At 46.4% G+C, this 24433-nt stretch overlaps 1 protein-coding gene across 3 annotated transcripts in view; it reads left to right on the forward strand.

Moving 5' to 3' along the window:
* Positions 1 to 24433, forward strand: part of rbfox1 (RNA binding fox-1 homolog 1) — a 138650-nt gene that overhangs the window by 52207 nt on the left and 62010 nt on the right. For all 3 annotated transcript variants that reach the window (XM_086186070.1, XM_086186071.1, XM_086186072.1), the window contains exon 2: positions 14030 to 14308. In XM_086186070.1, the coding sequence (XP_086042196.1) occupies positions 14030 to 14308 (279 nt within the window). The remainder of the gene's footprint in view (positions 1 to 14029; positions 14309 to 24433) is intronic.

Genomic DNA, 24433 nt, shown 5'->3' on the forward strand with positions numbered 1-24433 from the left:
ACTCAGATGCTAATGGGCTGTGCTGGCAGCAGCCGTTCCACATGGGTCTTTCAACTGAACTCTTTGGGGAAGCTTTGAAAGGACTTGGTTGTAAATAGGTGAAAGGAAATGTCACAGTCCACCTCCTCTGTTCAAAGATGGTTTCTCTATCTTGACGTGGATGGCTTCTTTAACTCCTCTTTCAAACCATCTGTCCTCTCTGTCGAGGATTTGGACAAGGTCGTCCTGGAAGGAGTGGCTTTCCTCCTTGAGGTGGAGGAAAACCGCTGAGTCCTGTCCTCCAGAGTTGGCTCTTCTATGTTGGGCCATGCGCTTGTTGAGGGGCTGTTTGGTTTCCCCTATGTAGAGATCCGTGCAGGCCTCACTGCATCTGACAGCGTATACCAGATTGCTTTTCTGGCTGTGAGGGGTGGGATCTTTGGGGTGAACCAGTCTTTGTCTCAGAGTGTTGTCTGGTTTAAAAGACACAGGGATGCGGTGCTTGTTATAGATTCTCCTTAATTTCTCAGAAACCCCTGCCACATAGGGGATCACTAGATGGAGTTCTCCTGGAGGATAAACAATGGGGCAGATGACCTTCAGTAGCCGATAAGGTTGCTGTGTTTGGGTTTTGGCAGAGGAGCACACATTCCAATCTGTCTTCTCTTGCAGTCCAATCCAAAACGTAAAATTATATCTTCTGGTCTTCAACATCCCTCTCTACGCAGAGCGGCCAACTGATCCAAGATGGTTTCCATGTTGTGTTTCTGTTCATGAGCTAACACAGTCAGTTGTTGCTCCGCTCTGCCAACCTCATTAATTGCGTTGTAGCTGACAGTCAATTGTGGAGATCCAGATCTGGTAGCAGCCGTCGTTTTGCCAATTTTGCGGTATGTGAGGGCACCTCCAAGTCCGAGGAGGAGAAGTCCCACAACCATGAAACCAAATAAGTAGAGGTCCTCGATGTCCTCCACTGAGAGTGGCGTCAAGCACGCAACACGCCATCTCTCCCAGGAATCGAAGACGCAGCCCGCAGGTTGGGTTCCGTGAGGGCAGGCAGGCTCCTCCAATTCTGATTTCCTTGTCGAAAATATGGTGTCAATAGCGTTGAGCTGATCAATTCCATGATTAGTTTTAGGTGGAGAGCTCACAGCTGCGTTGGATAGAAGTTGAGACAAAGAATGAGACAGACAGGCAGAAAAGAAGAGGAGGAGGAGAGAGGAGGAGTGTGACCGCTCTCACCGAGTTTACCCCCTACTGCAGCCTCTAAAGAAGTTGAGCTGATGCTTGAACTCAATCTATCTGGCCTTGCCAATGACAGCCTGTTATTATAGGAGTGGACCCATGTGTACTGTCTCTGAGTTAAATGGAAGTTTCTCCAAATATCTGCAAGATTGTGTAACTTTACTGTTTCAACTAATTTTCTGCGAGAGGGCATGTGAGGCTCCATGTGATTGCGATCCATGCCATCCTCCGTGCAATTGAAGTCTCCCCCAATAATTAATGTGTCTTCACAATCACAGGTCTTAAGGACATTATCCAGAGTATGAAAGAAAATCATGCGCTCTGTTTCATCAGTTGGTGCATAAACACAAACAAACACAAAAGACCTGCTTTCATATATAGCTTTTACTTTTAAAAGCCAGCCTTTAATGATTTCACTAACGTCATAAGAACATGGAATGGAATTACGGCTAAAAAGAATACTAACACCCCCACTATTTGAGGTGTTATGACTTAAAATTACTTCCCCATTGAACTCACTCTCCCAGTCAGCACAGTTCCCTGTATCTGTGTGAGTTTCTTGGAGAAAAACAATGTCAATTTTCTTTTGTTTAAAAGTTTCAAATACAACAGCTCTCTTATTAAGTTCTCTCGCTCCATTTAAATTTAACGGAGCAATTAGGATTTCACACATAAGGGAGAATAAAAAGCAAGTCCTGATAAACATGATGAGCATAACTTTGAAATTACAACTGACTTCTAGCATCACTATCACCTAAATTGACGTTTAACTTTGTTAATATCTTCTTTAGACGGTAACCCTCCTGATCAGTAAACCCTCCTTCTAACATAAACAGCCTCGTCTTTGCAATGAACTGGGTTAGGGTAGGGTTACATCTGGAAAAAAAATCATCAATCTTAACATTTCTCGCGTGCTTATAGTTTTTCTCAGAAAATTTTGAATATCCTCGACACCATAACTCTGCTGGGAAAAGCCACTTGCATGTAGACTCCAGGTAAGACTACAGTCGGACGCGTGATCGCTGTCAGTATCAGACACCTTTTCTTAGACAGTACTTTAAAGACACTTTCAGTTTCCATCGGAGGATTCTGTTCCCTTATAACTTCATTAAAAATCCGCTCCGCTAATTCTGAATAACTACCCTGTGAATCTGTAGGCATTTCAGACTCAGAGCTTGAATCCATCGAGCCACCACACTCCGGTTTATCAGCCTGAAGGGAAGTCTCTGCCTCTCCTTGCATCACAACTACCCCAACACCCTCTTCTCTAGTAGCTGCCTCATCTTTGTTAGTACCCGGTGCGTCCTCAGACTGTTCGTCACAGGGGATGCTTTCATTTGAATTCACATTTTCTGTATTAACCTTTTCTGGACAATCCCACGCCAGGTACCCCAGCTGACCACATCCAATAATCCATAGTTGCCATCAGGATCATTTTCAGAGGAGATACTTATTTTCCATTACGCAATAGGGCCTCTGTAAGAACATCATTAAGAATGAATGGGGGCACATTGGAGAGAATTACGTTCCTTGAAGGGCTTGACAAAGGTAACACGGGGAGGAAAACCCGTTCAATTTCCACCGTATCATTTACTAAATTGACCGATGCAAGGATCAAAACCACTGCTCTGTTCATACGAGACACAGACAAAATGTTATCGTGACCAATTATTTCATCAATAGCTAAGCTGATCTTTTCGACAGAAAAAGAAGAAATTAACTTAATTACATGCCTCCCTGTGAGGGAAACGCTCCTCGTATGCCACGTCAGCATCCATGCCTCCAAACGGTAACCAAACAAACCTGAATACACAACAACAACAATCCATAAATTACACACAAAGATTCGAAAAAGATAGAAAAAAGACAGACGTTACGGCACAGCAGCCACAAACCTCTACCTCGGCCCGATCGCACCGCACACGCGCAGAGAGAGAGAGAGAGAGAGAGAGAGACTCCAACTGCACACCAGTGCTGGACTTGATGACAGCTAAATGAAGCTGTTGTCATTTGGTGTTGCAACTATGTCATGGTGTTGCAACGATGTGGTGATGTTGCAGTGATTCAGCAGTGTTGTTGTGATGTTACGGAAGTATTGCAGTTGTGTCATGGCAGTGTTGTGGCAGTGACAGTGTTGAGATCTTGAAGCAGAGTTGTTGTGCTGTTGCACCAATGTAGTGTTGTCAAAGTGTTTCAAGGGTCCTTTGGTGATGTTTTGACAGCGTTCCAAGATCAAGGCTGCCCGGAGGGCAGTTAATCATCTCTCAGAGCTCCAAGAAAGTGTAGGAGAGGAAGAAGGGACACCAAGAAGTCCAACACCTGTCCACACCTGAGACCCTGGAGCCTGCCAAGCAGAGACTCATAGCTCTGGCTAACCATCTGGAGAGACACGAGACACAAAAACCAGGAGAATAAATAGTATGTTCGCCACAAAACCATCCAGAGTTCTCTCAGTGGTCCAGTAATAACACCAGAACAGATCCGCATATGAGAGAAGGGGACATCACACAACACTGATGCTCAGTGGCTCGTGGATCTAAGTGCAGACCCCACAATGTTCTAGGAAACTGATCCAGGAACCATCTCAGTGGCAGACACCCAAGACAGATTGTCAGGTATGAAGAGGTGGACAGTACAAATGAACCAGCTGCTGATGTCTAGGACCGAGCCAATTTACTGAAGCCAAGGAGAGCAGTCCTGATCATGAGGGACACCAGAAGGGTATGATCATCTACCAGCCAATAACCTGACTCTGCACCACATGTAAGCTCCTGTCAGGCACCATAGCAGCTACAATGAACAGAAACATGGTCCAATACAGTCCAAGAATGGAACTGATGGCTACACCAGGGGAGCGCAGGAGGAGGCATCATGGAGGGACGACCCCCTGCAGGGCAAGTACCACCTCCAGGTAGAAGAAGAGTCTGATATCAAGAATCGTACCAGGGGCTGGAGAAGGCTGGACTGGAGACACCACAGAGACTCCACTCATGACAGAACAGGACCAAGACCAGATGGGTAGAGGCTGGGGTCTAGACCTCCAGCCAGGACCCCAGGAGCACGCCAGGTCTGGACCACCGGACAGGACCCAAGGAGTAGGCTGGGGTCTAGACCCCTGAGGCGGCTCCCTCCAGCACATAGTAGCAGGAGGGGAGATGCAGGCGGGAATAGCCTCCATGGAGAACCAGAACCAAGCAGCTGCATAGTGCACAGGAACACCTGCATGGTGGTGATGGCTCTCTTTAGCTGTTGCAGGTTTCTGGTCAGTAGTCTGTCAGAATTTTGTCCAGGACAACACCGGTGACACTGTCATATATAAAATATATCAAGTATTAAAGAGACTCAGCGTGTCAGCTGGGACAGGTGGAGAGCAGGGTGACAGTTGTCAAATGTTATCATTGCCCTCTTGATTGTGTGTCTAAAAGGAGGAAAGTGGTATCTTTTGATTGATAAGCTATTGATGACCAATTTCCAATCCCAGCCTTCCAACTAACTACAAGCCTATATCCAAGCTGCCACTGTTATCAAATTCACTGGAAAAACTTGTTGCAAAGAAGTTTATAGATGTTTTGGAAACATACAACATGTATGATGCCTTTCAATCGGGTTTCAGAAAGTACACTCAACTGACACAGCTCCTCTGAAGGTCGCAAATATACCACAGTGGCTGATGATGATGCGAAGTGCTCTTTATTGGTTTTACTAGATCTCAGCTATGCTTTTGATACAGTCGATCATGCTATTCTCTGAAATAGGCTTAATCTGTAGGTTGGTAGTTCTGGGACTGCCTTAAATTGGTTTAAACTTATCTTGCTGACAGACGTTTTTCATTCTCCATGGGTCTGTTTGTGCTGAACACAGCGTCTCTGTCATGTGGTGTCCTACAAAGCTCTGTTCAGGGTCTAGTGCTGTTCTCTCTATACATGCTGGCTCTCAGATAGATTATTAGCAGCTTTAGTAGCATTTCTTTTGATTTTTATGCTGATGACATCCAGTTATATTGTCCTTTTAAACCAAATGATTTTAATCAATTGTCCATTTCAAACAAATGTTTGAACACAATAAAGATTTGGAGGGCTGATAACGGTCTTCAATTAAATTCAAAGAAGACAGAAGCCCTTATCGTTGCTCCAGAAATCAAATCCCAAACATCAGACAGTGTATGGAGTCATTCAGCACCTGTACTCAGCAGAAGCTTTGAAATGTAGGTGCCATCTTTGACCAAATCCTGTCACTCTACAATCATGTCAGTCACCTTGTGAACTCATGATTTTTTCCAAATAAGGACTATCGCTAAAATAAGATCCATGAGGTTGAGATGGAAATGGTTGTCCATGCTTTTATTTCTTCTTGTTTAGATTATTGTAACTCTCTTTTTCCCTGTTTCAATCAGACGTCTTCAAATCACCTCCAAACTGTCCAGACTGCAGCAGCCTGGCTTTTCACTCGTACCAATCAGAGATCACAACTCTCTCCACTTCCTCTCTTCACTGGCTTCCCATTAAAATTCGTACCCACTTTAAAATACGGATGCTGACTTTCAGAGCTTTGCATGGGTGAACACCACACATTACGGACCTCCTCCACCCGTATGCACCGAAGCAGGCTCTTAGATCATCACACCAATCATTACTGTCTGTCCCTAAAACCATTATAAAGCCAGAGGTGACCGTGCTTTTCAAGCTGTTGCACTCAATTTATGGAATACTCTGCCTTCACGCCTGCATTCTGCGACTCCTGTGAAGGCTTCATGAAGCTGCTGAAAACCTTTTTAATTCAGACAGGCTTTTGGTTAAACTTGCACTCATTGGCCCTCATTTATGAAACAAGCCTATGACAGAAAAGAAGCATAAAATGTGTGTGCGTTCATTTCAATGCAAACTGTGGCATTTACTAATTTGAATGTCAGCGTATTCTGCGATGAAATCTTACATCAGGTCCAAGTTTGTGTATGCAGTTTTAGATTTGACAAAGTGACTTACAGTTCATAGACAGGAGTCAGAGTTGTTTTAACAGCAGATGTCATGTCACTGATAAGATGTATGTATCAAGACAAATCCTTATCGTAAATATGTAGCCTATTAATTACAAATATTTTTGGGTACATAATTGTGTACCTGATTATCCTTTCAGTTTCAACTGGTGCATGGAGCGCTGCTTTAATTTGGCAGAACTGAGGTGTGTGGTAAAGGAAAGGCTACTCACCCTTCGACGAGCCAAGCGGCACAGGAAGAGGGGCAAGGAGCGGGCCCGCAAGTGCAGTGCCTTCATTCCAAATCCATTTAGATTCACAAAGTAGTTCATGGGAAAGAAACGCAGTGGTCAGCTCCCATGTCCAGAGTTGGACATCAGCTGCCACATCAGGAGCAACAGCATAAGAGAGCAAGACCTCAGCCATTGTGCAGCTCTCATATGCCTACCACAACCCTGCACTTGCTTTGACATCAACGCACCCATCCTGAAGGGAGTTAAAGAGGTCATTAAATCTGCCGGAACAGCATCAGCATCAGGCCCAAGTGGAGTTCCATACATGGTCTTCAAACAGTGTCCCCTGGAGTGTCTTTGGAAGACCACTGAATTCATCAGGAAAAGAGAGAAAGCACCTCAGCGTTGGAAGTACACAGAGGGAGAAGGGATTCTCAAGAAAGAGAACTCAAGGAACATCGAGGAGTTTCAGACAATCTCGCTTCTTAGTGTTGAGTGAAAGACACTCTTTAAGATCGTTGCTAATCACCTATTCTGGATGGTATGGGATGGCGTGGTAATTAAGGTGATCCACGAGGATTATGGATCGATCTGTCTGTGAGCAGATACCTCATTCCAGGCCGGAATCTCATCCTACACTACTATAAGAACTTTTATCTGAGGGTGTCCTCTGGGGCTTCATCAGATTGGCATCATCTGGGGAAAAGCCGTGAATATGCTTGTGAAGTCCACAGAAGTAGAGTGCACAGGGCCTTTGTCCAGGTCTGGCACCCGACAACCCCTGATTAGACCATCCACGGACGATCTCACAGTATCTACAACATCAGTGCCTGGATGCAGATGGCTTCTTCAAGATCTCGATCGCCTCATTACTTGGGCTTCAAGCCCACTCCAGGTCTTTAGTTCTGAGGACAGGAAAGGTAACCAACCACTTCTGCTTCAGTTTGGAGACACCAAAATCCAATCTTTGTCAGAAAAGCCAGTGAAGAGCCTGGGCAAGCTCTTCACCAGCAAAATGAAGGATAACGCTGCATGTCAAGCTACTAGCAATGACCTGAACTTAGCTGTGGATAAATCAGGACTTCCTGGGAGGGTTAAGACCTGGATTTATCAGCACGGCATTCTATGTCGTCTCCTCTGGCCGCTGTTAATCTATGAAATCCCAATTACTATCATGGAGGGCTTTGGGAGGAAGAGGGAGGGAAGAACTTCATTATTTTAGTATATTGATGTATTAGATAAGGTGAGAAGCTCGGTCATTCAGGAGGGACTCAGAGTAGAGCTGCTGCTCCTCCATGTAGAGGAGTCAGTTGAGGTGGTTCAGGTATCTGGTGAGGACGCCTCCCTCAGGAGGAGGCCTCGAGACCGACCCAGGACATGCTGGAGGGATTATATCTCTGGGCTGGCCTGGGAACGCCTCAGGATTCCCCCTGAAGAGCTGATGGAAGTGGCTGGAGAGGACAGTCTGGGCTTCCTTGCTGAGGCTGCTGCCCCCGCGACCCGGACCAACCAAATAAGAGGAGGAGAAGGATGAGGACATTAGTATAACAGTGGAGCTTGTTAATTTATATAATTATTAATACTGCATATCATCAATGTATATTAGTACTGTTTATTATTAGTAGTGTATATTCATGGAGTATATCAGTCAATTATAGTCAGTTTATTTTTATAGAAACAAATCCAACCAACAGTTCTCATGACTCTTTACTAGTGAAGCAGGTCTAGAGTCACACTCTGTCTATGAATTTACACCCACCAATTCTAGGAGAGTATGGTACTATTTGGTAGTGTACATTGGTATATACTAGTTATACTGTATATATCAGTAGTCTATGTTATACAGTGTATTCCTCCTGCTGGACCCTCATTATCATCTGGTGAGTTGTTGTTGTTGTTGTTGTCGCCCCCCCCCCCCCCCCCCCCCCCCCGATGGACCACCCCAATGCAACTCCCATCCCCACTAGTGGTGGCGTCAGTGGTATGATAGCAGACGTGTCCTGATGTCAACAGCTGAAATAGTAATACACACTGCTGAGTGAGTTAACATGGTGTAGTACTGCAACATCTCATCAGGAGAAAACCCACAAAGAAATATCGTCATGGCAGCAACCAACATGGATGGTGCATCTCCTGCTGCTAATCTCTGACTGATGCGCAGAAAAGAATCTCTGGCTGCTCGCTCACTCTCTCTCTGTCTCTCTCTGTGTGTGTGTGTGTGTCTCTCTCTCTCTGTCCCTCAAACACCAGACATGATCAAAACCAATAATTCCTTTGGTATTAACAATGTCAGTGACAGACATGAGTGGGTGACTCCACCTGCCACTCTGACCATCTCTCACTCTACCCACTTCAGTTATCGCCTCTTACTCCACACGTACTGACCGCTTCAGATTCTACCCACCTCAGTGACTGTAACTCCATCCACCACGATGGCTGCCTTTGACACCACCCAATGCCCTAACCATCTCTGACTCCACCCACCACACTGACAGATTCTGACTCCACCCACAATCAGGAAATTTGCAGAAATCAAATGAAAACCACAAAAGAGGAAAATAAAGTTGATAAGAGGTTTGAAGGAGTTCAGGGAATTCAATGTTGGTCTACAATAGCACAACAACACCACCACCACCACCACCACCCACATCCCCACACAGCCATGAATAATTGATGCTAGCTGTGGGCAGACATTGCTGGGCTGGACTATAGTGCAGCTGGGTGCGCATGGAAGGCTGAGGCATGTTGGTGGAGCAGGATATACACACTGAATTTATACCCCCCCCCCCGTCCCGTCTACCTCTCTGGTCTGTCTCTCTCTTTCTGTCTCCCTCTAATTCTTACTCTCCTTTTCGTTGTTTCTCTCCTGCACCTCTGTTTGTGCTGTGACTGCAGAAAACAGCATTCTACATGCTCTGTTTGTAAGCTGCTGCTGCTGCTGGTGTGTGTGTGTGTGTGTGTGTGTGTGTGTGTGTGTGTGTGTGTGTGTGTGTGTGTGTGTGTGTGTGTGTGTGCACGCTATTCTTTTATCTTCATTTGCGTAAAAGCTTGCAGCCTCGGTGGTGAATTCATTAAAGTCAGACAGGAGCACTGGTGTTTGTTCTGAGAGTGATGAGAGGGGCAGAGGAGAGACATTGGCAGTATTGACCATATGAGTTGCAGTTATGTGGACTGCACTGGATGAAGACTTGGCGTCAAACTGAGTGAGTAAGTCTGATCAGACATCAGTCCAGAGTGATGGAGGGATCATTGAGCGGTGTTCATTTGCTTGTCTTACTAACATCTTTGGTTTCTCAAATAATCTTTGCTGTCTTTTCCAAGTTCTTGTCCTAGGCAAGTCTGGCTGCTCGGTGGCCATCTTGTTTAGGGCTCGGTCAGGCCTGTAGAGCCTGGCAGCTTGCAAGATGAGTGTCAGTCCTGTCCTCAACAAGGGAGGACACCCATCAAACCTCAGGCACACTGAGCTTCAGCTCTGCTCCCTCCACCCCAGGGCAGGACAGCTACGTCACTAACCTCACCATCCACCCATCATTCCATCCACCAATCATTCCATCCACCCACACATCGCTCCATCATCACTCCATCAAAGCTAAAACATCTGCTAACATTTGAGCTAATTTGTCTTTAATCAAAGAACAAGGCACATATCAATGAGAAGACAGGATTTTGTCTTGAGAGGAATGTAGGAGATAGAAGGTGGAGGCTGTTTATCCAGGAGAGGAAGTTGATTTTGTCCTCTCTTTGTGCTGATTCTGGAATTTTATTGGATTCCCTCCGTAAAATGTGTCTGAGTGTATATGTGGGTTAGTGTGAAGCCTTCTGCCACATGAAGCATATTTCAGCCCTCAAAATATGGTTCCCATTACACAGCAAGCATTCAGCCCAGACTCACAGTCTGAAACGCTCTCTCCCTGTAACAGCTCAATTTAAATATCCCCTACACACACACACACACACACACACACACACACACACACTTTCCCATATATCTCAGTGAGACTTTTTCCTGCTTCTCTCTCTTTGAGCTGATGGGTGTTCTACACGCTGGCTCTGGTACTTCTACCAGCTCAGCAGTGGCGTGGACATGGGCGTGTGCTGTTCGAGCTGGTCTTCTTGGCAGATAAATATCTAAATGAGGTGGGCGGAGCCAGTAGACAAACATGACAAACCTAACCATTACCCACTTTATAGCAGTAGCAGGGCTTGTGTCTTTGAGATACTGGAAGAGATCACACAACCTTTCATCGTGTTGGCTCTTGGGTTAATTTATATTTCCTGGGAGTGACATCACTCTACAGATGTATTTCGCCCTGCAGATGGCATACATCACCGTGGCATCACATATTATGGTCAGCTGAGACATGGCATAAAAAAAAGGATTTCTTACCTACCAAATCCCATGAAACTAAATGGAAACAGACTCCAGCAACAAAGAGCGCATAAACATAAAATCTGTTCAAAATGGACAAAACAGGTTTACTGACAGAAAACAGGCATCTTACTCTTTTTTGCATCTATCATTCTTGCATCCTCCACTCTGAAGGGTCTACCTGTGGGGTAGGACTTGAACCACAACAGCACCGATCCTGAGATGCTGAGTTCAGAGTTTGGAGAGGAGAGTCTGATGGTTCAGGGTCAAAGGCAGCAGAAAGTCCAGCAGCAGGGGGACAGAGGACTGACCAGCAGCTCCAGTGGTTCTGTGGCTGACAGGAGTGCTGCTTCAGTGGAGAGGTCAGGCCTAAAGCCAGGCTGATAGGAGTCAGGCAGGTTGTTCTTCTGACAACGCTCAGAAACTCTGTTGAAGACTGAGCGCTCAGATATTTTGGACGGGAACGGCAGAACTGAGACCAGCCTGCAACCTGGGCCGGGTTGAGATTGGGCTCTTTGAGCAGTGGTGATCCGAGCTGCACAATGTGTGTGACTGCAGGTTTGATTGTGGGCAAGATGGTCTGCAGGATGTTGGTGGGTACTGGATCAAGAGGACAGGCTAGAGGTTTTGAGTTCAGGAGAAGTCTGGAGACCTCGTCCTCACTCAGAGGAGCTGAAGAGCAGGGTGAGGTGGCCAGGCTCTGGTTGCTGATGGTGGCCACCTTCTTAGTGAAGGAGTCAGCTAACATGTTTGGAGGCAGTGCAGTGGAGGGCTGAGCGGCTGGAGCAGGGAGGAAAGGAGTGCTCAAACCAAACATGACGCAAATTTTCACGTTGCTTTATTCACGTAAATTTGATCACTGGATCATTTGTTTTTATCACGTCATTCGCACGAATGAGAGGAGAATTTATTTCCACCATTTCTTTCCATCATTAACCATGGCTGATGTTACCACCGTTGCTGGCTTGTATCTGTTATGGAACTCCCAGATACGGCAGAAAACCAAACGCTGCTGTTTCTGGTATGTTATTTATTGTATCTTTTCTTTTGTATCTGCAATTTGTAGTGCACGGTGGCTCTGGAAGAGTGCTCTTTTTAACGATTTTCACTGTACCCCCCTGTACAGCAACAATAAAATTATTCTGATTCAGATTCTGATCTGGATCCATGACACAATCTGGAGGCGCACACAGCTGGGTGAATTTCACCGCTCTCTCTGGGAACTGCACCTGGAAGATGGCCGTTTCCAGCGGTAATTCAGGCTGACAGGGGCCCAGTTTGATGACCTGTTGGCAAGGATCAGTGCCAGGATATCACAGATGGACACCAACTACAGGCGCAGGACCATTGATGTGACTTCACTGACGCCGGGGGAATCTCAACACTGATAGGCTCTCTCCACACAACGTCACACAAATGCATTGTGCCAAAGCAGGTCACCAGCAGCCGAGTTCTCTCATTTTGCCCTCTGTTTTGATTTCTTTCTCTTTTTTTTGTTCCGTGAAAGCAGAACAGTGTGGTTTTAACCAATCAATACTAACAATGCTGGTAACATGACCCACGTGTCCGTCTGTCAGCCAACCAGAAATGCCTCGCATGCGGAGATGCGCTCATGGGCACGACTCCGTGTCAAGGCGGTTTCACACTGAACGCACAAGGCGCAGGCTGCGCGGGGGAAGTCCATTCATTGTGTATGTGGGTGCGCTGTGACATCACATGAGCGCAAACCAAGCCCAGCAACTCGATAGCACTGCGCGTGCTTGCGCCCCACCCCTCGCCACGTCTGCCGCGTTCAGAGTGAAACCGCCTTCAGACATTGTTTTCTTTATTTAATATGGGATTTTGAAAGCTCCCTTCTCCTCCTTTTTTAATGGAACTCCGTTCCGGCCGTGAATATTTTACTTCCGGCTCACTTTCACCCCTGAGTAGCAGTGTGTTTTAAATATACCGTGAAGTCCAGGAATGGAGTCTAGTGTGTCTGGACACGAAGGAATGAAGAAGGTAATATCAGCTTGACACAAAAACCTGGGTTGCTAACAAGAGTCTAAACAAGACTATGGAGGTCGTGGAGGTCATTAAAAGTCATCAGGGGGAAGCACAAGAAGCTTGAAGCTTAGAGGTGGTGACCTTGAAGTCATGTGACCCTGGTGTAGCTCCTTCATAGGCTAACATTAGCTTAGCACTGCTAACCGTTGCATTCAGGCTTCCAGCATCATCAGAGGGTTCATTAGTGAAGATGATCTTGATGAAGGGAGGCAGCTTTAGTCATTGCACAATGATATTTCTGTGGCCTCACAGCAAGAAGGTTCCAGGTTCGAGTCCCAGCTCGGGCGCGGGATCTTTCTGTGTGGAGTCTCCATGTTCTCCCCATGCCTGCGTGGGTTCTCTCTGGTACTCCGGCTTCCTCCCACCGTCCAAAGACATGCAATTTGGGGACTAGGCTGATTGATTCTCTAAATTGACTGTAGGTATGAATGTGAGCGTGAATGGTTGTTCGTCTCTGTGTGTTGGTCCTGTGATGGACTGGCGACCTGTCCAGGGTGAACCCCGCCTCTCGCCCATAGATGCTGAGATAGGCTCCAGCCCTCCCGCGACCCTTATTAGTAAGGAATAAGCGGAAGACAATGATGGATGGAAATAATAGCCATCCATTGGCCCTGTACTATATCTGCTGGATGGCAACTTATTAACGTGCATTAGTTTTCTAAATATGGTGTCACGGTGGAGCAGTGGTCCTCACTGTGGCCCCCCAGCAAGAAAGTTGTGGGTGGAGCCCCGGCTGCAGCACGGGGTCTTTCTGGGTGAGTCTCCATGTTCTCCCTGTTCCTGCGTGGGTTCTCTCTGGTACTCCAGCTTCCTCCACAGTCCAAAGACATCAAGAGGGGACCAGGTTAATCCAGACTCTAAATTGATCGTAGGCATGGCTGGGAGAGCCAATGGTTGTCTGTCTCTATGTGTTGGCCCTGCCATGGACTGGTGACCTGTCCAGGGGGAAGGCTGCTGGGATAGGCTCCACCCCCACCACCCTTAAAAATAAAGTAGTTGAAAATGGAGGGATGGATGGCTCTTGATGAACTCAACCTGGAAGGTCATCAACTTTTGTTCACTAGAGCTGATTTACTGATTCAGTCACCCACAATCACATGGAACAATCCCATTGGCTACTGGTCTAAATCACTTCCCTGAAGTAAAAACTGTATAATACTTCAATAATATTCTCTGTCTACACAGGGTAACCAGGACACGCCAACACCTCCAGACCAATCCATGGCCCAGAGTTACCCATCTGCCCAGTTTGCCCCCCCTTCTCAGAATGGAATGCCAGCTGAATTCACAACTTCACATCCCCACTCACATTCACACCAGCACCCCGAAGCAGCAGCACAGGACTACTCAGCAGTCCAGGCCTCCGTCAGTGAGCATCCCCTCAACATGTACCCGTCCTCGCAGAGCCACAGCGAGCAGAGCGGCTCGGACAGCAGCAGGCAGACAGTCACCGGCACAGCCACAGTAAGGCCTGATGGGATACGCTTGGGTTAAGACTCAAAAGTCCACACAGCTAAGTGTCTCCAGGGTCGAAGGAGACTGACTGACGTAAACACAACAAGTAAATCAAACTCATGATCTGATCTAAGTAACTGCATCACATGGTCAGTCTGTACAATGACAGCTCAACAACTTGCCCCGTTAACTTGGTGTCACGAAAACCTCCCGCCTCAACTTAGCGAGTCTGTTCAACAGTCATCAATCACAAGTGACATTCTGGGGCCACAGACTGCAGTTTATTCAACAGTCTTTTGGTTTTGGGGTTATTCAGCAAGAAGTTCTGTGTGTTGTTCTCAGAGGAGACTATGTCACAGAACAAGGGTTGTTGTAGGAGCTCACTTCCTCCCACATTATTATTATTGCGATGAAATATTATACCGTAATAACTTATTATCTTAGTTCCAGCACATCAGATCCACCAGTAAACACCAGACCGGTGGATGGTGAAGGTTCAGTTCTACATCAGACCCACCAGTAAACACCAGACCGGTGGATGTTGGAGGTTCAGTTCTACATCAGATCCACCAGTAAACACCAGAGCAGTAGATGTTGGAGGTTCAGTTCTACATCAGATCCACCAGTAAACACCAGACCGGTGGATGGTGAAGGTTCAGTTCTACATCAGATCCACCAGTAAACACCAGAGCAGTGGATGTTGGAGTGGTGGAGTCTTAAAAACCTGGGTTGCTAACGAGAGTCTAAAGGAGCCTACAGAGGTCCTGGAGGTCATGAAAGGAACCCCTGACCTCCACCTAAATCCATGTCCACATCCACCACACATTCACATTTGATCTCTGCATTCTTTTCAAACCGTATTTCGGTTGAGTAACAAAGAGTGAGGAAGCCTTTTTCCCTCAGTGCTGAAAAGTTCTTTGTTATTTGTTTTGCTGGAGCTTTAACAGCACACAGAACCAACTACACAGCTGTGGACCCTGATTTTTGTAGTAATAACAAAAGTATTACTCCCAAGATGTCTGTTGAAGTTAGAACATAGTTAGGATGAGCCTGAACCAAATATGAACTCAGACAGACAGATACTGAGATTGAGAAAAAACGTTATCACTCAAATAGTTTTGGCATGAATCATGAATAGCAGTAGGTGGCAGCACACACCAAACTGTGGTTTGCGACCCGTCAGTCAACCAAGAGAAGAAGTAACCCTGAGTCTGCTCTTCTTCCCTCCCTGTGAGATATTTGCACAGCCTGCATTTATCACTTCTCGGCTGGACTACTGCAACTCTCTCCTGTCAGGATGTCCTAAATACTCCCTAAAGAGTCTCCAGCTGGTCCAGAACGCTGCAGCGAGGGTTTTGACGGGAGTTAAGAAGAGAGAACACATCTCTCCCACTTTAGCTTCTCTCCACTGGCTTCCTGTAGGATCTAGAATCGACTTCAAAATCCTTCTGTTGACTTATAAGGCTCTCAATGATAAAGCTCCATCCTATTTGAAAGAACTCATTAGTCCCTACTGTCCCACCAGAGCACTCTGCTCCCAGAATACAGGTCTTTTAGTGATTCCCAGTATCTCTACAAACAGACTGGGAGGTAGAGCCTTTAGTTATCGGGCTCCTCTACTATGGAACCAGCTCTCTCCATGGGTCAGAGAGGCAGACACTCTAACTATGTTTAAGTCCAGGCTTAAGACCTTCCTCTATGACAGAGCCTTCAGTTAGGACTGGTTCAGGTAGCTCTGAACCATTGATCGCTATGCTGCTACAGGCTTAGACTGCTGGGGGACACATCAGGTTACATGGAGCCCTCCTCTCCCCCTCTCTCCTCCTCTCCTCCCTGCACATTTTTGGAACTGTCATTACCACTACTTGTTGCACTTGTTTGGCCTTGGTGTCTCGCAGTCTCTCTGTGTTTCCACAGATCCACCAGAGCCCCAACCGCCGCCTGCATCACCCCCCCCCCCCTTATTCCCTACTGTTACACCGGCCTGCGCTCCCCTTCCATGAACCAGTCTGCCATCCAGTCCCCCATCAAGCTGGCTTGCTCTCCCTGCCTCCCCTACCAGAAGCTTTCCATGTTTCCCACATTTTGTATTGTAAACTGTTTTCTTGTCTGTAACAACATCTACTGCACGTCTGTCCGTCCTGGGTGAGGGATCCCTCCTCTGTTGCTCACCCTGAGGTTTTTCAGATTTTTCCCTGTTAAAAGGGTTTTCTATGGAGTTTTTCCTCAGTCGATGTGAGGGTCTAAGGGCAGAGGATGTTGTTATGATGCCATGTGAAGCCCTTTGAGACAAACTGTTTGTGAAAACGGGCTCTACAAATAAAATTGCCTTGCCTTGCCTTGCCTTGACTGAATTTCCATTGGGCATGGCTGCATTGTGTTCTGTGTTCCGGCTTCATCACGTTCCGTGTTCTGGCTAAATTGTCTTTCGTGTCTGTCCTCCCCACAGCAGCACCACAGCATCATTTCAGCTGCAGTGCGTTCTTCCTGATTGGCTTTGTTGACTTGCTGGTTTGGTCATTGTCTCCTGGTTTTGTGTTTTGTCACATGTACATAGAGATTGTGGTCATAGTGTGTCCTTTTCAGTCATTTTTTCACAGTGTTTTATTTTGAGAATTGATCAGTCATGATGCGATTCACATGGGGACTGCCTGCCGAGCTTGATCTGCTCTGACTGACTCACTGTCCGTCAGTGTTGGACACAGACTGTGTTGCAGCTGAGCTGCTGTGATGTGGCGTCATCTCACCTCAGTTATACGCCAGCAGACAGTTGAGACGCCGAGGTCATGGTGGAATGTGTTCCTCCCCTTCAAGGAAACATTGATGGGAGTCATGTCCTCCAGTGCTGATTAGTCACCCAGCACACTCAACACCCACCATCCGCACCAGCCGAACCACCCACACCACACAACTTCAGGTGTCCCACTGCAACAAGCATCCACATCCTAGTTACATGTTACACATTTGACTGCAGTCCCACTGTCCCACCTGATTCAGCCTGTTGACATACTGGAAGTGTCTCAGAATGTTCCAGAATATTCAAAAGCAGTTTCTACCTCAACTGGAAAAAATTTGAATGTACCTTTCAGTGGGGCTCCAAAAGTTCAAAATATATCACTTAAGGTGAAAATAATTAGACTCAGAGAAAAAAGTATGAAAAATACAGAATGAGGAGGTAGAAATGTATTTCATGATTATTCATATGTGGTAGTAAATCAGTTTGATACTTTGAAGGCAAACATCTAATTTGATCTAATGTTTGTAGGTTACTGCATTTTTTAGGCTTTGTCCGCAACTTAATGACATCTCTGTGGGGCGGCCCAGTGGAGCAGTGGTCCTCACTGTGGCCCCCAGCAAGAAGGTTGTGGGTGGAGCCCTGGCTGGAGCACGGGGTCTTTCTGGGTGAGTCTCCATGTTCTCCCTGTTCCTGCGTGGGTTCTCTCTGGTACTCCAGCTTCCTCCACAGTCCAAAGACAGGGGACCAGGTTAATCCAGACTCTAAATTGACTGTAGGCGTGGCTGGGAGAGCCAATGGTTGTCTGTCTATATGTGTTGGCCCTGCCATGGACTGGTGACCTGTCCAGGGGGAAGGCTGCTGGGATAGGCTCCACCCCCACCACCCTTAACAGGATGATGGATGGGCAGTACGAACCACTGTACCTCCGTGCCACCCTGATTTGATTTATACAGGAAAAATATTAGAAAGAAGCATTTCTGTTACTAATTCCACCTGTTCACCCTGCGAGGATGGGTCGGTGGATGGTGAAGGTTCAGTTCTACATCAGACCCACCAGTAAACACCAGACCGGTGGATGTTGGAGGTTCAGTTCTACATCATACATTTCTCTGGCCTGAAGCATTTAAAAATACATTTACAGCATTTACTCTGCCAACCTGAGACACTTCAAATTATTAGGATAGAAATTAAATCAGAAATGTATCAATTGTTTTATTTGGATAGACATTAGAGCAAAAGTTAAATCTATGAAGAGGGTCCAGACAGTTCTGACAAGACTTCTATCTGTTCTTTGAAGTTTTGCGGAGTGAATCAAGGACAGCATGTCTTTGATTCCACTCTGGAATGATGGCTGCCACACGTTCTCTGGGCTTGAAGCAAGTCAAATGCGATAAAATTAGTTTGGGGAGTAGTGATGTCTACACCCTACCAGGGAACTCCAAAAATAGCAGTGACTGGACTGGAATTTAGTGTCTTACCATGAATGTGTGAAAAGGCTTCACAGAGATATCCTGAAATACTCCCAAAACATCTTCTCAGCCATGATGGGACTCTGTTACACATCCCATCAGTAGGGACATACAATGTCAAACACTCTGGGCCCTGTTGAACTCACCTCAACTCAAACTTTATTTTTAGAACACATTTAAAACAACCAGGAACAACGGCACAAAAAATAAAATAAAATGACTCATACAATGCAGCAATTACAATAAATAAAGTAATACTAAAAATACATTAACACAATGCTATAAAATAGAATAGAATAAAATAAATTAAAATTAAATTAAAATTTTGCCATTAGTCCACTTAAACTTGATTAAAAGCCAGGGAGAAGAGGTTGACTTCAGGGAGGATTTAAAAACCTCAATCGATCCCGCAGGGCGGATGTGCTGGTTGTTCCAGAGCCTAGGGGCCGCCGCCACAAAGGCTCTGTCACCTTTGGTTTTTAGCCTGATTCTTGGGGAGACCAGTCGTACTTGGTTAGAAGATCTCAATGTTCTGGCAGGGGTGTGGATATGGAGGAGCTCAGTCAACTACTGGGGTGCTAGGCCACTGACAGCTTTAAAAACACACAATAACATTTTAAAATCAATTGCAAGAGCAACCGGGAGCCAGCGCAATGAAGCTAGAACAGGGGATAGGTGGTCACGCTTGCGTTTGCCAGTGAGGAGACGGGCAGCTGCATTTTGTACCAGCTGCAGGCGGTGCAGGAGTGAGTGGTCCAGGCCAAAATACAGTGAGCTGCAGTGATCCAGTCGTGTGTTAATAAAAGCATGGATGACAGTCTCAAAATCTTTATGTGGCATGTGTCCTTTTACTTTCGGTAAGATCCTCAAATGGAAAAAGCTGTTTTTCACGAACTAACTTGCCAATCAAATTTCAGCCTGTCATCAAATATTACTCCAAGGTTTTTCACTGATGACCGGATGTTTGGTGTAAGAGGGCCCAGAAAACCAGCAGGAAAAATTTTCCTGCTGGATTACATCCAAACATCATGATTTCGGTCTTGTTTTCATTTAAATTCAAAAGGTTTGTGGTCTTCCAGGATTTAACATCATTTAGGCAATCGAGCAAAGTCTGTACAGGGTCTTTGGATTTTAAAGTTAAAGGCAGGTAGATCTGCATCATCTGCATAACAATGAAAAGAAAGATTATGTTTCTTGAAAATTGACCCTAATGGTAGCATATACAGCAGAAAAAGAGTCTGCCCGAGGATGGAGCCTTGGGGGACACCAGAGGTGAGAGGAGCTGAAGATGAGGTGAATTCATAGAGCTGCACAGAAAAACTGCGGTCAGTCACGAAGGACTGGAACCATGAGAGAGCAGAGCCAGCGATGCCCACCCACTGCTCCTGTAGTACTAAGAGGATCTCATGAGCGACAGTATCAAAAGCAGCTGTCATATCAAGGAGCGCTAGCATGGCAGGGTTTCCTGAGTCAACAGTTACCATTAAATCATTAGAAACTCTAAGCAGTGCTGTCTCAGTGCAATGGCCGGTTTAAAGCCAGACTGAAACTTCTCATAGATATCATTGGCCACCAAGAATTATTGGATCTGGATAAAAACCAGTTTCTCTAAAACTTTGGACAAAAATGGCACATTAGAGATTGGTGTGAAGTTAGACAGCACAGAGGGGTCCGGATTTTTGTTTTTGATAAGAGGCTGCACAGCGGCATGTTTGAGAGCAGCTGGAAGACATCCGGTGCTTAGGCAGGAATTCATAAATAAAAGAGTAGCAGGGCCCACCTTACTGAATACCTGTTTAAAAAGACAAGAGGGAATGCTGTCTGAAGGACAGTTCGTAGGTCACAGATGCTTCACTACATTGTCCAGTAAGGGGAGGGGTACAGGTTCAAACTTATCAAAAACAGCATGTAAAGGAGGAACAGTGGGATCAGAGAAAGGGCCTGCAGAAGAGAGGGCAGATGGCCTGAGAGCGGAGGTTTTTTCAATAAAAAATTAGAGGAAACTCTCACAGAGGGTGAGTGAAGGTACTACTGGAGAATTGTCACAAGGATTTACAAGGGAGTTAAAAAAATTAAAAAGAACCTGAGGCTTGTGACTATTACAAGAGACAATGTCGGAAAAATATTCCATTTTAGCAGCCTTAACAGCACTCTGGTAGACAGACAGGCTTTCGCGAAGAGCTTCTTTGGAGACATGGAACTTATCTTTTTTCCACTTTCGCTGAGAGCGCGTGTGAGTTGTTAAGCCATGGTTCTGACAGTACTTTCATGCACCTTAATCTAAAAGGTGCAACAGAATCAAGGATATCCCCACATGTAGAATTAAAATGTCTTAGAAATTCTTCATTGTTGAAAGCGTGATTATCATCCAAAATTCTAAGTTTATCACAAGAAATGATAGAGTCATTAAACATGACAGAGACCTGTGATGTAGTTTGAGGGTTAATTGTGTGCAGACAGCGCGTAGAAGCACAGCTTTTAGCCCTCAACCAAGGGACTGAAACAGTGAAAAGCACAGGCAGACGTCAGAGATACATGCTGATTCACAAGTTTCATTTACACACACAGAGAAGCCATTAGATAAAAACAACTCTAAAATGTGCCCTTTCACGTGAGTCGGGTCTTTCACACACTGAACTAGATTAAAAGATTCAATGAGGTTTAAGAAATCAGAGACCAGTGGTCTTGATTCACAACAGACATGAATATTGAAATCACCAGAAATTAGAAAATGTTTAAAGGATCTAAGGTGCCAGGTGGTTGGCGCTCTGTGTGTGTGTGTGTTGTGTTTTTTTGGGCGTGTTCAGCCACGTCAGCTAATCAGAGCATGAACCAGGGAGCTAAGAGGCCGTCATTAGACACCTGAGTATTCACAGTTGTGTTCCAGGTGTGGCATCACTCAGAACGATCAGAGAACCTGGTGTTGTTCCCTCTAAAGTCCAGGTTGATCCAGGACCTGGAGTGTTGCTATTTCAGTGGTGCTTACATTTCACCTCAGGACAAGAGAGTGTTCCTCACCTGGAGAACCAGACCTCCTCCTGCGCCAGGAGAAGGAGCAAGCACTTTTGATGTTTATATTTGGGAGGAGCAGGAGGTGGAGCAGAACTGGGAGGAGGTGGAGCAGGTCTGGGTGGAGGTAGAGCATGTCTAGGAAGAGATATAGCAGGCCTGGAAGGAGAAGCAGGCTTGGAGGGAGGTAGAGCAGGCCTGGGAGGAGGAGGATCAATACTGGGAGGAGATGGAGAAGGCCTAGGAGGAGGTGGAGCAGGTCTGGGTGGAGGTAGAGCATGTCTAGGAAAAGATATAGCAGGCCTGGAAGGAGAAGGCCTAGGAGGAGGTGGGGCAGGTCTGGGAGTAGGTCTAGCAGGTGTTAGAGGAAGTAGCGGTCATGTTTCCACATTGTTGGGCATCGGTCGCATCAGACTGAAGTGCTGCTCATGGGCTCATGATGGGGCACGTGCGACAGATGGGCCTCTAAAAGCTGAGGAAGTGATGATTGCAGGTTCTTGGTATGAGTGTTCTTCACCTTCTCTGCTGTGAACCCAAACAAAACCAATAAAAGAGAAAAAAACAGACCTTTGACAGAGGGGCAAGAGACTGGATTGTAATTAGAACTCGTCCAGATGCTGGTCACTTCCTGGAGATACGGAGCTCTTTGCCTCCCTCTTGCGGTCTTGACTATGTTGCTGAGTCAGTGGAACAAGAAAAACTCAGAGGACTCCGGAGAAACTAGTGGGCCTGACAGAAAGTCCTGACTTCCAGATGGTCATCCATTTGATGAAGGACTGAGAATATTCACAGACATAGCATTGCAGCACAAGTACTGCTTTGGTTCTGGACAGTCATTTTATGCATGACGTCACTGATGATAAACAGTGAAACATGTCAGTACTGTAGCTGCGCCTCATGGATAGGTGTCACTCATGTGAATGACAGGGGAGTTCTCAATCAGTCAGATCAAATCAGTTTTGTTTTTTTTTGTAACTTTGATTTTTGGTGAGCATAATATTTCTGAGACATTATATTGAAATAGAGCTTTGAAAACCTCTGCCACGTGGAGCAACTCACAATCACAGTCTGGGGGCGTTGCCTCATCTGTGGAATCATCCTCTAACTTAACCACATAGCAGCTGCATGTCAGAGAAATGAAGCAGGGTAGAAAGTTCCCTCTTGTCAGGTCTGTCTCCAAAACCCTCCATCAGTCCTTGCTGCCTCCCTCCTGGTAGAGCAGGTGTAGAACCTCCCTCCTAGCGATCAGGTGTAGAACCTCCCTCCTATAGAGCAGGTATAGAACCTCCCTCCTGGTAGAGCAGGTGTAGAACCTCCCTCATCGTAGAGCAGGTGTAGAACCTCCCTCCTATAGAGCAGGTATAGAACCTCCCTCCTGGTAGAGCAGGTGTAGAACCTCCCTCATCGTAGAGCAGGTGTAGAACCTCCCTCCTGGTAGAGCAGGTGTAGAACCTCCCTCATAGTAGAGCAGGTGTAGAACCTCCCTCCTGGTGGAGCAGGTGTAGAACCTCCCTCCCATAGAGCAGGTGTAGAATCTCCCTCCAAGTAGAGCAGGTGTAGAACCTCCCTCCGAGTTTATCAGGTGTAGAACCTCCCTCCTAAAGAGCAGGTATAGAAACTCCCTCCTGGTAGAGCAGGTGTAGAACCTCCCTCCTAGTAGAGCAGGTATGGAAACTTCCTCCTGGTAGAGCAGGTGTAGAACCTCCTTCCCTAGTAGAGCAGGAGTAGAACCTCCCTCCTAATACAGCAGGTGGAGAACCTCCCTCCTAGTAGAGCAGGAGTAGAACCTCCCTCCTAATACAGCAGGTGGAGAACCTTCCTCCTAGTAGAGCAGGAGGAGAACCTCCGTCCTTCTACGAACCTCCACCCAACAATCCTCCATGAACAAGCACATCTGAGACAGCAGAGATGAAAACCTTCCTACCAGGAAGGTGGAGCAGATCCAGGATCAGTGAGAACAGAGACAAAGACGGAGAAGAGACAGAGACAGAAGAGAGGGACAGAGAAAGAGAGAGAGAAAAGTAGGAGAGACAGACAGAGGACAGGGATAGAGAGAACAGACAAAGACAGAAAAGAGACAGACAGACAGAAAGAAGAGGGAGGGAGGGACAGAGGACTGGGACTGAGACAAAGACAGAAAAGTGAGAAAGGAGAGAGAGACAAAACAGGAAGGTGGAGCAGACCTAGCCTCAATAGCCCTGGTCGTCTTTTTTGGTCAACAGGAGAACCTCAGAATTACCTCAGTACATTTAAGAGCAGACTTAAGACCTCCTTGTTGATCAGGCTTATAGTCAGGACTGCTTAGGCTGGCCCTTAGATCTGCTGCTATAGGCTCAGACTGCTGGGATCTCCCATGATGCACTGGGCTTCTCTCTCCTCCTCCTGTCCTCATACGTGTTACCAACTCCTCTTCTTCTCCCCTCATCCCAGATCCTGGTGCTGCTGGAGGAGGCTCCAGACCTGAAGAGGCTCCAGCTGCCACCCGTAGCTCCACCTGCTCACGTCCCCGTCTGTCCATCAGTCTCTCCTCCTTTCTCTCTCTCTTTATCTCTGTCCCTCTCTTTCCTTCTGTCTCTCTGTCTTCCTCCATTCTCTGTCTTTGTCTCTGTCCATCAGTCTCTCCTCCTTTCTCTCCCTCTTTATCTCCGTCCCTCTCTTTCCTTCTGTCTCTCTGTCTTCCTCCATTCTCTGTCTTTGTCTCTGTCCATCAGTCTCTCCTCCTTTCTCTCTCTCATTCTCTCCTTCCCTCTCTCTCCTTCTGTCTCTCTGTCTTCCTCCATTCTCTGTCTTTGTCTCTGTCCATCAGTCTCTCCTCCTTTCTCTCTCTCTTTATCTCTGTCCCTCTCTTTCCTTCTGTCTCTCTGTCTTCCTCCATTCTCTGTCTTTGTCTCTGTCCTGCTCTCCTGCTCTCTCTCCGTC

The sequence above is a fragment of the Aulostomus chinensis genome, chromosome 18 (genome assembly GCF_037954235.1).
Source record: "Aulostomus chinensis isolate RoL2024-O1b breed Wild chromosome 18, RoL_Achi_v1.0, whole genome shotgun sequence".
Classification (NCBI taxonomy): Eukaryota; Metazoa; Chordata; class Actinopteri; order Syngnathiformes; family Aulostomidae; genus Aulostomus; species Aulostomus chinensis.